Source organism: Paraphaeosphaeria sporulosa (genome assembly GCF_001642045.1).
Source record: "Paraphaeosphaeria sporulosa strain AP3s5-JAC2a unplaced genomic scaffold CC84scaffold_2, whole genome shotgun sequence".
Taxonomy (NCBI): Eukaryota; Fungi; Ascomycota; class Dothideomycetes; order Pleosporales; family Didymosphaeriaceae; genus Paraphaeosphaeria; species Paraphaeosphaeria sporulosa.
Genome location: NW_017253361.1, coordinates 1608807 through 1622482, shown reverse-complemented (window position 1 = coordinate 1622482; position 13676 = coordinate 1608807). Strand labels below are relative to the sequence as shown.

At 52.3% G+C, this 13676-nt stretch overlaps 7 protein-coding genes across 7 annotated transcripts; 2 read left to right on the top strand and 5 right to left on the bottom strand.

Moving 5' to 3' along the window:
* Positions 1 to 1250: 1250 nt before the first annotated feature.
* On the bottom strand, positions 1251 to 3075 carry CC84DRAFT_1081267 (uncharacterized protein; the record flags this gene model as incomplete). The annotated part of the gene is made up of 8 exons (XM_018173923.1): positions 1251 to 1375; positions 1440 to 1778; positions 1835 to 1972; positions 2028 to 2396; positions 2482 to 2592; positions 2660 to 2686; positions 2737 to 2966; positions 3017 to 3075. Coding segments are annotated over 8 exons (1398 nt in total), but the record flags the coding sequence as incomplete, so codon positions are not given.
* A 57-nt stretch (positions 3076 to 3132) lies between these two features.
* CC84DRAFT_1137694 (Six-hairpin glycosidase) lies at positions 3133 to 5130 on the bottom strand (the record flags this gene model as incomplete). Its single annotated transcript, XM_018176160.1, has 1 exon — positions 3133 to 5130. The coding sequence occupies exon 1, from the start codon at positions 5044 to 5046 to the stop codon at positions 3133 to 3135; it is 1914 nt and encodes a 637-aa protein (XP_018040146.1). The 5' UTR covers positions 5047 to 5130.
* Positions 5131 to 5785: 655 nt separating this feature from the next.
* Positions 5786 to 7163, bottom strand: CC84DRAFT_1202409 (uncharacterized protein; the record flags this gene model as incomplete). The annotated part of the gene is made up of 1 exon (XM_018181774.1): positions 5786 to 7163. One exon carries the CDS (start codon positions 7161 to 7163, stop codon positions 5883 to 5885), a length of 1281 nt encoding a protein of 426 aa, XP_018040145.1. The 3' UTR covers positions 5786 to 5882.
* A 421-nt stretch (positions 7164 to 7584) lies between these two features.
* Positions 7585 to 8289, top strand: CC84DRAFT_1111430 (general substrate transporter; the record flags this gene model as incomplete). The annotated part of the gene is made up of 1 exon (XM_018175278.1): positions 7585 to 8289. A coding segment is annotated over exon 1 (600 nt), but the record flags the coding sequence as incomplete, so codon positions are not given.
* Positions 8290 to 8740: 451 nt separating this feature from the next.
* CC84DRAFT_1255743 (3-carboxy-cis,cis-mucoante lactonizing enzyme) lies at positions 8741 to 10128 on the top strand. The gene is made up of 3 exons (XM_018184566.1): positions 8741 to 8987; positions 9037 to 9145; positions 9196 to 10128. Exons 1-3 carry the CDS (start codon positions 8793 to 8795, stop codon positions 10026 to 10028), a joined length of 1137 nt encoding a protein of 378 aa, XP_018040143.1. The 5' UTR covers positions 8741 to 8792; the 3' UTR covers positions 10029 to 10128.
* CC84DRAFT_1160854 (uncharacterized protein) lies at positions 10099 to 11361 on the bottom strand. Its single transcript, XM_018177599.1, has 3 exons — positions 11099 to 11361; positions 10738 to 11038; positions 10099 to 10691 (listed from the first exon to the last, which is right to left on the bottom strand). The coding sequence occupies exons 1-3, from the start codon at positions 11181 to 11183 to the stop codon at positions 10595 to 10597; spliced, it is 483 nt and encodes a 160-aa protein (XP_018040142.1). The 5' UTR covers positions 11184 to 11361; the 3' UTR covers positions 10099 to 10594.
* A 195-nt stretch (positions 11362 to 11556) lies between these two features.
* CC84DRAFT_1255741 (uncharacterized protein) lies at positions 11557 to 13668 on the bottom strand. Its single transcript, XM_018184565.1, has 3 exons — positions 13492 to 13668; positions 12700 to 13446; positions 11557 to 12594 (listed from the first exon to the last, which is right to left on the bottom strand). Exons 1-3 carry the CDS (start codon positions 13546 to 13548, stop codon positions 11746 to 11748), a joined length of 1653 nt encoding a protein of 550 aa, XP_018040141.1. The 5' UTR covers positions 13549 to 13668; the 3' UTR covers positions 11557 to 11745.
* Between the last annotated feature and the right edge of the window lie 8 nt (positions 13669 to 13676).

Here is a 13676-nt window from a genome sequence, read left to right as displayed (position 1 = left end):
ATGCCTCCGAAGCATGCATGGTATCCGCATGCCCACGTTCGCCCTGCATACTATCCGCGCCGTAGAGAGTTCATTAATAGTCCGGCATCGCGTAATGTCGACTCTGCAGAAGGAGTACGTCCACGCGACACCCCAGACTGCTTTCCCATACGAGCGTGGTAAATTATACAAGGGCCCGCAGACAAAGGTTAGTGCAATGGAGAGCGGGCCGTTCGAGAGGAACCTAGGGAAGTTGAGCCTAGCGTCCAACATGCCAAGCACCTCGGCTTGGCTTCCGGCAGGTCAACTTGTTGAACGGAAGGTCCTATCCTGGGCACGCAGCCTAATAACAGCCGAAAGTCTTGGATAAAAATTCTTTTCGAAGCTGCGACTAATGGGCCTCCGCCTGAGGAGTCGACGAAAGATGTGAAGTGCCTGTGGACGCAGTCCATACGTATGAACACGCCCGAGGTTATACGCCGACCTTCACGCCGGAGTTGCAGCTGTAATACGACCAGCATTATCCGAATCCGTAAGGATTAATCATCGATGCAATCATCAAATCTACCACAAACGGATCCGAGGAGGTCACGAAGAGCTTGGGAAAAAGGACTGCCAACGGTTTAAAGTTCACTGTGCACCGTCGTCTTGGTGTGATGGTGCGAACAATCCAATGTAATCATTGTTGACACGAGTGTCGCCGTTCCTAGTCGAAGTGGCCCGACGTTTCCCACGAAGACGCGTATGCGCCAGTTGCAAATGCATGTCAGAACGAGCGATTTGCGACTGGAAGAGTACCGATCACGGAGGGCCATAATAAATGGAGCTTCCAAAGCGTTGAGAGGGATGTTCAAGTCGATGCGGAGCGACCAGGTCAATATCACTGGAGACCCACCGGTCAGGCGCAGGCTCGAAAACGATGAGATTGTTGGGTACACTGCTAAAGAGCATCACGGCCGAGCGAGATGAGGATATCATGGGTTGTCACTGCCACGCGGTAGAATTAAGAGCTCCACGAAATGTGTAAGCTTCTGCTAAGCAACTGCTTCGCTCCGCTAGGCTTCGTGGCTGAGGAGGCACGCGTTGTCGCGCTTACCCTTACCCAAACTCGCAGCCCCAACTACCAACACCACCGAAGGCGACTAAAGAGCACCTGGACGGACCCCCTCCAAGAATGCAGTCCTATAGCGAGCACGACAGTCACATTTTAGATAACGTGATGAAATTAGCTCCGCTTGAGACTTGAGGCTCAGCGTGGTGATGACTAATATTCATAGGTAGACAATCAACGCCTCGGAGGCGGCCAACGCAAAGGATACCTTCCCTCCCTTCACTTCGCGGTATTCGTACTTTCGGTCGCTAGCAATAGCGCAATCCTTGTTCAGGAAGTACTGGCCTGAATTCATCAGCAAGGTCGTCTACCCAGAAATTGTGAATACCAGTGCGAAGATCACACGTACCTCCAATAGTAGGATGAGAGGTGGCAGTTGTATCACCTGGCTCGGTCGTCAACGCGCTTGATGCAGCTGCAAATCGGAGAGCCTTCGCCTTCTTCAGGCCTATGAGACCTGACAGGTTGAATGTAGTCGAGCTGCGAGTCCCATTGCCGGAATAGTAGTCGGTATTCAGCAGGACCAGCTTTATGGGTTTGTTTCTCGCGTAGACGATGTATTGAGCGTAGCGCGTGGTGCCCTTATCTCCTGCAACGATCTTGTCACCACCGGCCAAGGCTAGGGCGGAGACGTATCCGCCGTAGAACGGAGCCTCGACTTGATTGTCGGACCACCAATTAAAGAATGCTGATAGGGAGTAAGCGCAAGCGGGATACAGCGGGCTCGCGTTGGACATGACTGACCTTGATTGACCGTGCCTTGGTGGTAGAAGAGGCGTTTGATGCCGATAGAGGTGCTTCGGAGGGAGCGATCGAGCGTGACCAGGGCACCGCCGAATGTTGCATCCATCTCTTCATCCAGGCCGTGGAAATTGGTCTCACCTATGGCGGCTGTCAGAAAGAGCATCTCGCAAGGTACATGTGAAGCGGAACATACCGAGAACATAGTCTCTACCCGCAACCTTTACCGACGCAATCTGGCTCAGAAATGTACCAACATCCGAGGAAGTCCGGACGTGACTCATCTCGCCATCAAGCGTTGTTCCGTTGGATAGTGCATAAAGATGTCCACTGTATATCTTCATGGCGTTCTTGATCGTCTGGTCGTATACAGTGTTGATCAAGTAATTGGTATTCGGCCAAGCGGGTGAAAGCGGGATAGGTACAGCGTATGACGGGCCAAAAAGAATGGGAAGCTTGCCCGGCCAGATTTTGAGGAAAGATTGAGCCCAGTCCGCGTTGCTTTCCCCTTCCTGCGTCTCGTTCCAGGGCGCGACGGCTATGGGCTGTTGCCACATCAGGTACACTATCGAGGGTGGCAATCAGTTTTCCACACTGAAAATTGCGGGGTACAACATCTTGAAGCAAATAAGAAGAAGGGGAAGACATACGGTCTGGCTCATTGCCAAGCTCGATAGCGTAGATATTCTTCGACGCTCGTTTGCGTGCCTCCAGAATCGCCGCAAAGGTGTTTTTCTTATTGCCTCGCCCTCGATTGAAACCTATAAATCCGGAAGATGATCAGAAAGGTCATTTTCCCCTGTGAGTTCCAGATAAGAAAGTCCCTACCCAAGATGGTCTCTGCACCAAATTCGTCTGGTACAAAGTCAGTTTATGTGATAGCACAAGCACGCATGAAGGCTTACTGATCAGGTCAAAAAACTTGGGACCATATGTCAGATCCATGGGCGCATCCAACGTATCGTCAACATGATGGTTTACATAGCCCTCAAAGTTTGGATCGTAGGTTGCGCGATCCTGCGTAGTGCCGCTAATGCGAATCGGCATCTGGTTCCTATACAGATCTGAGAAATGCTTTACACATCTCATAGGAGTGATGCTCCTCATGTATGATGGCCACATGAAGAATTCAAATCTAGATCATGTGTCAGTGACACGGGAGCATAGGAAGAAGCAGCAACTGACGATGCTCCGATGGGCATTGGATCCAGCACGCTTGCACTCGCTGGCGGAACATTGGGGAGATCAAGTGTTACATATATCTACTTCCAATCTCGACTTATGGTGCAGCGAAGCGTAGTTTACAGCATCGAGTTCTTCCTTGGGCTACCATAGATATCCTTTCTATGTACAATGAATGTGTAATCCTGGCCACCTACGACTATCTGCACGGGTCGCGAGGACAACCTGACGTGCACGGGAACGTTACAACCCATAATGGACAGCCTCACCTCCACATCGTGGTCAGCTGTGGGAGCCCAGGCAACGTGTACGCGGCCCAGCTCACGACCCCTCTGTGCTGGAATTGGCACAGTTGCCTCGAAGTCCCGATACAACGTGATACTAGGTTTAAAGCAAATCGCCGCCCAGCCAGGCTCAGCTGGCCTGACTCCCGCGACTTCAGCCAGAAACTCATAGATCGGAGCACTGGCCCAAGCATGACAATCTGAGCGCTGCGAAACACTGTCTTCCTCCCAAGTGGTTAGTCCCAGTGCGAGCTGCGCTCTCCAGGGAGCCCAGAAGCGACGGAAGTTGGCGTTGTAAGTGTCTTTGCCAGCCATGGCCAGGGCCCGCAACATGTAGAATGACATTGAAACCGATGTAGGAATGAAAGTGCTCGCTTTATCGTCCAATGAATCGTGTAGGACTTTCGCAGCGGCCTCGCCTTTTGCAGCACCACACAGAACAGCCCATGCTTGACTATGCTGGCTGTAGTATCTTCCGCATTGCGTGGCCTCAGCTAGGCTGTCGGTAAAGTAATTACCATCGAAACAGTGCCGAAGTATTGCTTCAGTCACGAGATCTGCGCGGCCACAGTACTCTACAGCCAGAGCAGACCGTTCGAGGTCATGCAACAATGAAGCAGCATTCTTCAGCGTATATGCATACAGCGCATTCGTGTACGTAGAGATCCCCGTCTTTACGACTGAAGGGGGGATTCCGTATGGCCGCCATTCCTCCGTCCAATCGTGGTAGTTCCAGATTCCCGGCCGATCCTCCGACGTCATAAGGTTCAGCCGTGGGTCCAAACGGCTATTGAAGTAATTCAGGATCGCGTCTATGATTGGTAGGAATTGCATCGTGAATGAGCGATCGCCGTTGAAGAGCCAGTGGTCGCACACCATGGATATCCAGTAGAGTGAGAAATGAGGAATGATCTGCAGCCGATGCGAAGGTGCGCGGCTCGCCGTGAGGCCAACATGCGCGACAAAGGAATTCCGCAGTTGTATGATTGCTTGTTGTGCGGGGCGGCTGTCGCTGGACACATAGTAGGTGAAGAGTATGGAGCTCCTGGTGTCCATGGCGTATTGCAGCTGTTCGTAGAATGGACAGTCTTCGTAGCAGTTATGCATGCAGTTCTTGAGCGTCCTGACGCTGGTCTCCCACAGTGGCTTGACATCTATGTCCGAGTTTGTGTCCACGGCAGCGACAACGTCAAGAGGATAGTTGGTTTCTTGGAGACTTATCTTCTCGAGGACAAGTTCAGAGGTGCTTACGTCGATCTGAAGTCGGATAAAACGAAAGGTCCGGAAATGGAAGGGTTGTACGACCTCCTCCGTGCCTTCTGTATCATAGTATCCTACGGCATTCACAATGTTCGGGCCACGCAACTCGTAAATATCCCTCGGACCGAACAAGTCCTTGCTGTAATCTTGTCGGTGTGACTTGTGACGTAGATAAGGGACAAGTGATGGCCGGTCCTCGTAGCTCTCTGCATATGTCAAAGTTATGGTGCTTCCGCCATCTTCCGGTCTTTTGAAGTGCCGGGCAATGAAAGCAGTCATGTGATAAGGAACTTCAAGATCGACCTGATGCTTTGAATTGGCAGGCAGTACGAGATGAGCTGGCAGGGTAGTCTCCGGACCATGGTGCGGAGTTCTGTCATTTCTAAGAGGATGAAGGAGAACAGCAGACCATGCGCTCGACGCCACATCTGACTTCAGATTGTGTACACTACTGAAGCTCACATCCCGTATCTTCTGAAAAGGTATCATGCGCGGTGATAGGTTCCACGGTGCGAACTGGCCAGTGGAAGATTGAAATTCCGCTAGTTCCTTTGTCAATGACCCGAGTCTGGGTCCAAAGGCGCAAGGTTGCCTCTCACACTCTCTACGATCCCAAATCTTGCTGCAATTCCCCAGGTGCTTCTCGCATCCACATGTTCGGAGTCATCCGGTATCCCGCTCTCGGTCTGCTCTACCCCCGGGCCCTATGTACGTAGCGTGCCACAAGCCGCTTGACGTGGAGAAAGGTCGCGGGAAGGGTCGCTGGGAAGGTCGCTGTATCGGCGTATGCTTGCCGCAACTCCACTTATCCTTAGTAGGGAAGATAATCCATGCCTATGTTCGAAGTTTCGCGCAAGATTCCTCGGAACATCCAACCGGTTAGCATCACCATCGTACTGTCAACTCGATCTGCATGGGAAGGTTGATGCTACTCCTCGGTGCCACAGTAGGTGGGATGATCAGCTATCATTGAACGTCGGATTATGTTCGTCCGACCAATCACCGATACTGAACCGCATCGGTATTGTCCCCGTTGGTTCGCAGGTAGGCCCATGAACCCCAGGAAAGGATTTAAAAGTGTGGAGAAGTGGGCTGAGTATCGTTATCATCGCATTTCGCCTAAGTCAGGCTCTTGCAAAGTTGACATTTGGATAGCATTGCAATCATCGTTAAATCGTATTTCCAATATATATAGCCCACTAACCAATCTTTACTATCTTCACTAAGCCCTCTGCCAACATGTTCGTCCAAGGCATTGTTCCTGCACTTTTCAGTGCCTTTGTGACGGCCTCGCCGGCCAGTATTGTGGACTTTGCTGTTCCAGTTTACGGATAAGCTGCTGTGCTGTCAAATGTTGATTGAGACGATTGTTGATAAGCCGATGTTGCATAGAGAGGCATATTATACCAGGTATCCGGGTCCTGGAATATGCTGGTGGAGTAGATGGACATTTCCGTAGCCAAGTTGTTCTCAACTGCGCGAGGATCCGGATACTCACAGCCAAATCGGGTAGCATCGGTGTTATTGGAGTGCTCCGGTACATCGTCTCTTTGATGCAACACAGGATCGACCCTGAAGCGATCCTCTAGGTCTGCGGTTGAGATTCGCAAATCTACGACTGACGATAGGAACCTAGGTGGCCCTAGCAGTGGACTAGACATGCTTTGTTGGAGTTCTGACATGGCTCGATTGAGCATGCGCCAGTACTTCATGCCGATCTGCCAATACTTTGCAGCAGCCTGGAGACACCGCAAAAGGGTGTCCCAACCATCCAAAATTTGCATCCCGGAATGGACTTGACAGGCAAGAAGATATCGCAGAGCTGTCCAGAGGGACCAAGCGAAAGGCCATCCTAGTTGTTTCAGTGTGGTGCCTCTGATCCGGCCGATCATCCCTATGAGATGTTCTACAGCGCGCGTGCAGTGCTCATGGCTTTGACTCCGGACTTCGCTCAGACGCGGACACTCCGGCAGGGTCGGACATATTACCATACTGTGCAGGTGGATTACAAGAGCGCACCAGTACCCATGCAGCATCACAAGTGAAGAGAAGCAGCGAGGAGTAACTTTGGCTGTTTCTTGAACTGCGTCCATTTGCAGCATGCGAGGTAATCTTGCTGACCAGTCGAATAAATCTGCGGAACACGACAAAACCCTGCTGATCCAGTCACCAACAGTGTCAGCTTCACCTGAGGACTTATGGTAGCTGAAATCGACATAGATGCGGTGGATTTCTCGCGAAAGATCCAACGCTTCTAAATGGTGGCTGAAAACATATTGTGGATCGATTGACATTGACTGGTTTTCTGACCGTGAGTATAACGGACCTCCGGGCGTTTCCCATGCAAGTGCACGGTTTGGCAGGAGCCGCTCTATACTTCGATCAAGCAGCTCGCCGTTGTGACAGGTTGTTATGTTGACATAGGAATCGAGAGCATAGATTGCCCAGAACAATCGGGTTTTGCGTAGCTGGTCTTGGTCATCAGCGGCCTGATCAGGTAGCTGTTCGGGTGACGTTCTGAATGTGCGAGGCGCGTCCGGAATCAGCTGTGTTGCGAGTCTGGTGGCTACCGTAAGGGGGCCCCAAACTTGAGCACCGTTGGTCATGCCAGATAGGTCCAGCGCCAAGACGGTCAACGCCTCTAGGGAACTGTATGACGGCTCCTCAAGAACCTCGATCAAGATCCGTCGCTTGGAGTGTTTCCAAAATGAATTGCTCGATATCTTATCCAAGCGTGAATCATAAGAGAACGGCAGAGAGATCCCGAAAAGAGCGTGGTGGAGAAGAGAGCCTTCTTCGGAGCCCAGTTAACTCATGAGCCGACAGTGTAATTGTGTCGAGGAAGGGAAACCATGGGTGGATATGATGAAAGTAAAGGGAACCAAGGGACATGAGCAGATCCAACGGAGGCTTCCTCTCTGCCACGCGGCGTGTTCATTCAACGGTTGGCGTGAGATAGTCATTGCTCATCCCAAGAGGGCTTGTATGGGGTATCGGAGATGTTTCTAAAATCTGATCGACGGGTTCCAGGAGATCACGGCAGCGTTGTCAATCGAGGCAGAGGCAAAGAAGATCACTGGTAATTTCCTGCGGTCGTTGAAAAGCCTCGGAAACAGGAGGCGGCTTATTATCATGACCTGGGCCGCCATCTGTAGCCAAATGTCCGGAAATGCCTTCGTCTCGTACTACTTATCGCCCATCCTCACTTCCGTTGGATTGAAGAACGACCTGCAACAGACGCTGATCAATGCAACCAGTCAGATGCTTTCTTGGTTTTCAGCTCTATACTTCGCTACTCTTCCTGCCAAAGTCGGTCGCCGTACGCTGTTCCTCGCGTCCCTGGCCTGCATGTGGATCATCGTCATCTGTATTACCGCCGGGAGCGCCACGGTCGCCAAACATAACAGCAACAAGGCTGCTGGCTACTCTGTTGTTGTTTTCCTGTACCTGTTTTCGCCCGCCTACAATCTTGGTTTCAACGGGAACCTAGGCCTCTACATCCCGGAGATTTTGCCGTTCGGCTTGCGCACCCGCGGCCTGGCCTTTTTCTACTTCGTACAGTTATGCTTCATGATTCTGTCCACTTTCGCTGTGCCGGTAGGGCTGGAGAATATCTCGTGGCACCTTTACATTATCTTTGTTGTCTGGGTCATGGTCGAATTTGTGGGTGTGTGGTTCTTGTTCCCCGAAACCAAGGGACCGTCTCTGGAGGAGATTGCTTTAATTTTTGATCGCCCACGCGAGAGCGACGAGACGTCGTAAGGGCACATCAACCAGCGTAGATTGGTTTGTATTGTACAGTACCATTTTACTTAGTGCTGTCCTCCAAATTGTGGGACGCACACGTTGGCGAAAAGCGTGTCTGCCGGTGCACGAACCGGACAAGGACCGTCGCAGTAGCAGCTATGCAAGGATGCAAATCAGAACTCCTCCAGACAATAATATTATAATAGAAGTGACGAGTTTTCCAAACTGCCGGTCTACGTGTCGCACTTACGCGTTGCTCTCGAGTCGCACCGGCCTAACCCGTAATGGGTTAGTTGACCCAAATTCGACGCCCATGGGAGGAAACATCCCCAGATGATCCAGTGGCATCGCATGAATCATGAAACACTTGCGTACAATGAATAGTATAATACTGCAGCTTGTGCTCTATGTAAGGAATCCAGACTTTGTATGTCTTATATCAAGGACTCTCCCCTGACTATTCAACCTTTGGCCTCGCATCACCAACAATGCGTCTCTCTTCATCCATCCTGCTCTTCGCCGCCGTCCCAACAGTCCTCGGTGACAAACACTATTTCTTTTCCGGCTTCTTCAGCGGCAGCTTGATTGCGGGTGTGGAGTTTGATGATGCGACGAACAATATGACCCTCGTGAATAACATCACGATACAGTCATCAACTGGGTCGAAATGGATTGCTATCGATGTATGGGACCGACTTGAGCCAATTGCATGGAAAATACTAACAGTCCTAGGAACGCAAGCAAAACTTATATGTCTCGGCAACCGGACAGTACCAGAGCTACTCCATCACAGCCAACCGCAGCCTCGCATCCACGCGCAACATAACCCTCCCTCCATCCTGTCCGCCCCTTCCCCCTTCCTCTCCATAGGAAACCCCCTAACACCCCCAGGCCAAAACGCAAACTTTATCGCCGCCGCTCGCACACCCCCATACACCGTCTTCGGTGCCCCGTACAGCACCGGCTGCGCCGCACACGCCGTCTCTGTCGACTCCACCGGCACCCTGCAATCCATCCTCGCAAACATAACGTATAACGGCACATCCGGCGTCCACGGCCTCGCCATATCCCCGGGCGCCGATTTCGTCTACTCCGCCGACGACATGGGCAACGCCGTGTGGACGCATTCCTTCTCCGACGACAACGTCACATCCACCGCACAAACGCTGCAGTACCTCCCCGCGCCCTCGGGCTCGGATCCGAGACACCTAGCCGTGCATCCTGCGGGGAGCTGGGCGTATGTGGTGTACGAGGCGGCGAACGAAGTTGCCGTGTATGCGCGGGATGAGGCGACGGGATTGCTGAGGGATACGAATGCCACGTACGCGCTGCTTCCAGAAGGGTTTACGAACACGAGTAGCTACTGGGCGGATGAGGTTATGTTCTCCGTTCCCCCCTCTGCCTCATCTTCTTCGAGTCCGAAATACCTCATCGCCTCCACTCGCTCCCGCACCTCCACTTCTCCAGGCTACGTCTCCGCGTTCGCCCTGTCCTCCACCGGCGCCATTACAGAACAGCTGTTCCTGCTGCCTACTACAGCGAGCGGTGGCGGGGCGAATGCTGTTGCCCCTGCGTCATTCAGTGAGGAGTACTTCGCGATCACAGATAGTGCGGCGAACTTTATCGAAGTATGGAAAATTGATAATGGAGGGAAGACTGCGGCGGCGGTTGCGCAGCTGGGAGGCTTTAGCGGGGGACCAGCGAATGTGGTGTGGGTGAATTAGAACAGACCCTCGGGGGTTTGGGATGGGGTGTGGAAGGGAGGTGAAACAGCAGATGACGTGCGCTGAGGCTGAGGCTGGTAGAGAGTTGGCGACGCGTCGCGTCGTACGTGCAGCCGCAGCACCGTTGACGTCGGCATTAGGGCTGTGTACACAGTAGGTTGGCTTAGGCGCCGCGATGAGTGGACTAGTGTAGTTTATCGAATTCCGTTCCCACAACGCCAATACGATGCCCAACGCAGCGTGCACACGCCATCGTTGATCCACCTTCATAAAGAAATTTGAACGTCAAATCGTGAGCAATTGTCATAGCGCCATATTCGCATGCAAGTAACTCGTCATTATCATTAAAGTTCCGGTGTACAATACGAGACAACAACCTTTTAATGGGTATAATGTGAAGAAGAAAAACCGACAAAACTCCGCGCTATCAAGCCATCAATTTCGGCGCCGAGATCGTACAAGAGGATGACGCAGACTGAAAATAACACTTGCGTCGCTAGGTGAAGACATTTCCGACCGTTCCTCTCGTCTCATTCGATGGGTGAGATAAGATGGTTTGGAGTAGTTTAGACGCCCTGCATCTGCGGCGGCGGCGCAGTGTCATTCCGCGACGTCCTGCGTACATGCAGCGCCGCAACGACTGTGGTAATCACAAACGCAAGCCTGACCGTGTTAGCCCACATCCCCACATAAGAATAGAAGTACTCACCAGATGAACGCGCTGAATATAATCGCCGCCACGCCCGACGACCACACCGGGTGATGTCCTGCACCGTGCCACACGTTACCCCACCAGGAAGCAACCGCAACCCATGCCGCGAACCAGAAGATCATGGTGACGGCCTCGACACCGATAATGGCGAACTTGTGCGCGGCGGCCGGGAAGCGGCTGGGCGCAAGGGTCAGGTAGGCGACGGCAAGGAGTGTCCAAATAGAGGTAAAGAGCATAAAGTCAACTGAGTCAGGCGTCCAGGAGTCATAGCTGCCCGGGCCACGGTAGGCATCGATTACTGGGCGGGGGCATTAGTGGGTGCAGGTCATGAGAAGCTAGGTTGGGGTAGTGTGCGTACTGTATGCGGTCAGGCCGAGCACGATGATGGAGAAGACGGCCTGCACTGCGCGAAGCGGCAGGATTGCGACGTCGAGGAACGGCATTTTGAAATTTGGGTGGGAAGTTTGCTCGAAAGAGGTTTTGATGATAGTGGTAGAAAGCTGTGCCGGGGCAAGTACTTCGCGTAAAGTAACAAGGCAGGTGAGGCCGACAGTGAGAACGAAGACAAAGATTTGAAACTCCCCGCCGCTGCGTACGCCTCCTTATACGTGGTGCGCTGACGATCAAAGACAGGGTTGGCGATGATGATGATGATGTGCGCCACGAATTTCTACGTCATAGTGCAGGAAAAACAAGAGACGCGTGTGGCTTGTGTGCTCGGCCGGCCAATCATCGAGCGGCATGTGACCCGTTAACCGAACAGCATCCTGGGCATGGAGGCGATCAATGCGAAACACGTTGACGACACACAGGCCTATCACGCCTGCACGCTGGCTCCCCGGGGAGAAATGGCTCCGTAGTCATGGTCCGAAATCGCGTCGGTGGTAATGAAGGTTGGCGTCGATGGGAGACTCGGATCCGGCGCGTAAGCTGGAATGCCCGAGACACCTGTGGTACGGTATGGCAAGCTGCCAGTCTCGAATCTTGTCTGTTGGCATCTGGCGGTCAAGCGTTCTTTCCCTCCCAGTAAAGCACTCTGTTAGCGACGTTGAACTGCTCCCACTGCTTCCGTACTTTCATCATGTACGAACAATTAGCGAAGTCAGAGCCATTCCTGTCTTCGCTGTCTCCACGACCTGAAGGAAGAACAATCGACTCTCCGTAGAAAAGCTTCGATGCGTACTCCAAGCTGACGGAACCCCAAACTACCTCCACTTCAGTCATCAGCTCGCCTATCTGCCACAGCTGGTGCATGATCCATGTCTTTTCCTCGACCGTGGCGCCTCGATAGGCAATGATAAGTGGAGCAGCAAGATATTGGGTGCCGAAGGGGCGGAATTGCTGTGAGTATTTGCAGGACATGAAGATGCGTTGGCGGGCGAATAAGCACTGTTCTTGCAGGCCGCGGACTACAGATGCGGTTGTGTTCGCGGGGAGAAAGCGAGCGATGATGGTGTTGATAATAATTGAAACACCCCAGGAAAAGGTGCAGACATGAGCCAGTTCCCTGGAGGAAAACTGGTAGGTTTTGGTCAGGAATGTGTCTCCGAGTGTCGGAGGCCCTTCCGCGATGTCATGCCCGTTTCGTAGCTTTTGATTGACGAAATCAGTCACCAATACCAAGGATTCCCGAAGCCGTAGGGCTTCGAGGTAGATACCATAGCTGACTATCTCGTCAGGCGAGTAGTAAAATGCTCGCACATTGACGAGCAGTGCTGGCAATGCGGTGAACTCTCGCAAAAGCTCATCAATAAAGAAATCCGATTCACGATCGTAGAGATTATCGTACGAGATCCTTTTCCACTCCGGTTCGCTGAAGAAGCATGATTCATTGCGCATAATAGACACGACGACCTACATCTGTTAGACAAAGTGTTTCACAGCCTTCAAGGGTTTTCGATCAAGGTTCGAGTGTCGATAGATGGAGATTGCCGAATCGAAACTGGGTGGGACACATACACTTTGTCCCCGTTGGGCCATGTAGAGGACCTTTGTGAAATTCGAATGAGGGCGAGAAGGACCCCTCACCTCTATCAGTTTGCATGCACCTCCTGCATGCTGGACGCTTTGAGGTATGCGAGAACCACCGCCGAATACCTCGACGTAGCCAAGAATAGTCACGGCACCCAAAGTGAGGTCAGAATAGCTCTCGACCGAATCTCTCAGTGCAGTTTGTAAGCTCAAGAGTGCTGTTGCATATAAATGTCCTTGGGCTATATCGCCCGCGGGTCGCTGACCACGGAGGGTAAGACCGTGGCAATTGACGAGACAGGAGATCGAGTCATCAAAAGCCGTCGACTGACCGAGCATGCGGGGTACGTCTTCCATGAATCCAGCCATCACAGATAGCCGCAAGCCAGGTTGGTCTAATTTGAAGCTTTGCAGCATGGCCAATTGCAACGACTCGACAGAAGATAGCTTTGGAGGCCGTAGCAGCGGAAGCGTGGCATAAGCATCCGGCTTCGCTACACCTCTGAGCGCTCTTCTCCGGCGTCCGATCCTCAGTGTCTGGAAAGAACTACCCTCAGTGGTGAAAATGGAGCGGACAATGCTTATGCGCGGGAGTGTCTCGATCAAGCTTTCGCTTTCGCGAGCCACATGTGGAGATATACCCTTTGGTCGGGCAAACTTGACTTTGCTGATTGGATCTTTGCATATTCGCTTCCCTTTATGACAGGGGCCACAGACTGGCTGGACTTCATCGCACTATGGCAATTAGTGGCTTGCATTTTGCACGATGTGATGCCGTGCCTTGATTTTGCGGTCTCTGCAAGTTCCGCACCTGTTGCTCTTGACTACCCCGGTCATTGCGTGGTTTTGAATATCTCATTTGAGTTGGAGAGTTCACAAGAAGTCGAAAAAGTTTCTTCGATGTCCACATCCTTGGACGGGCTTATAATCCATCGAGGCTTCAGCTGCAAATTGAGAGCATTGGC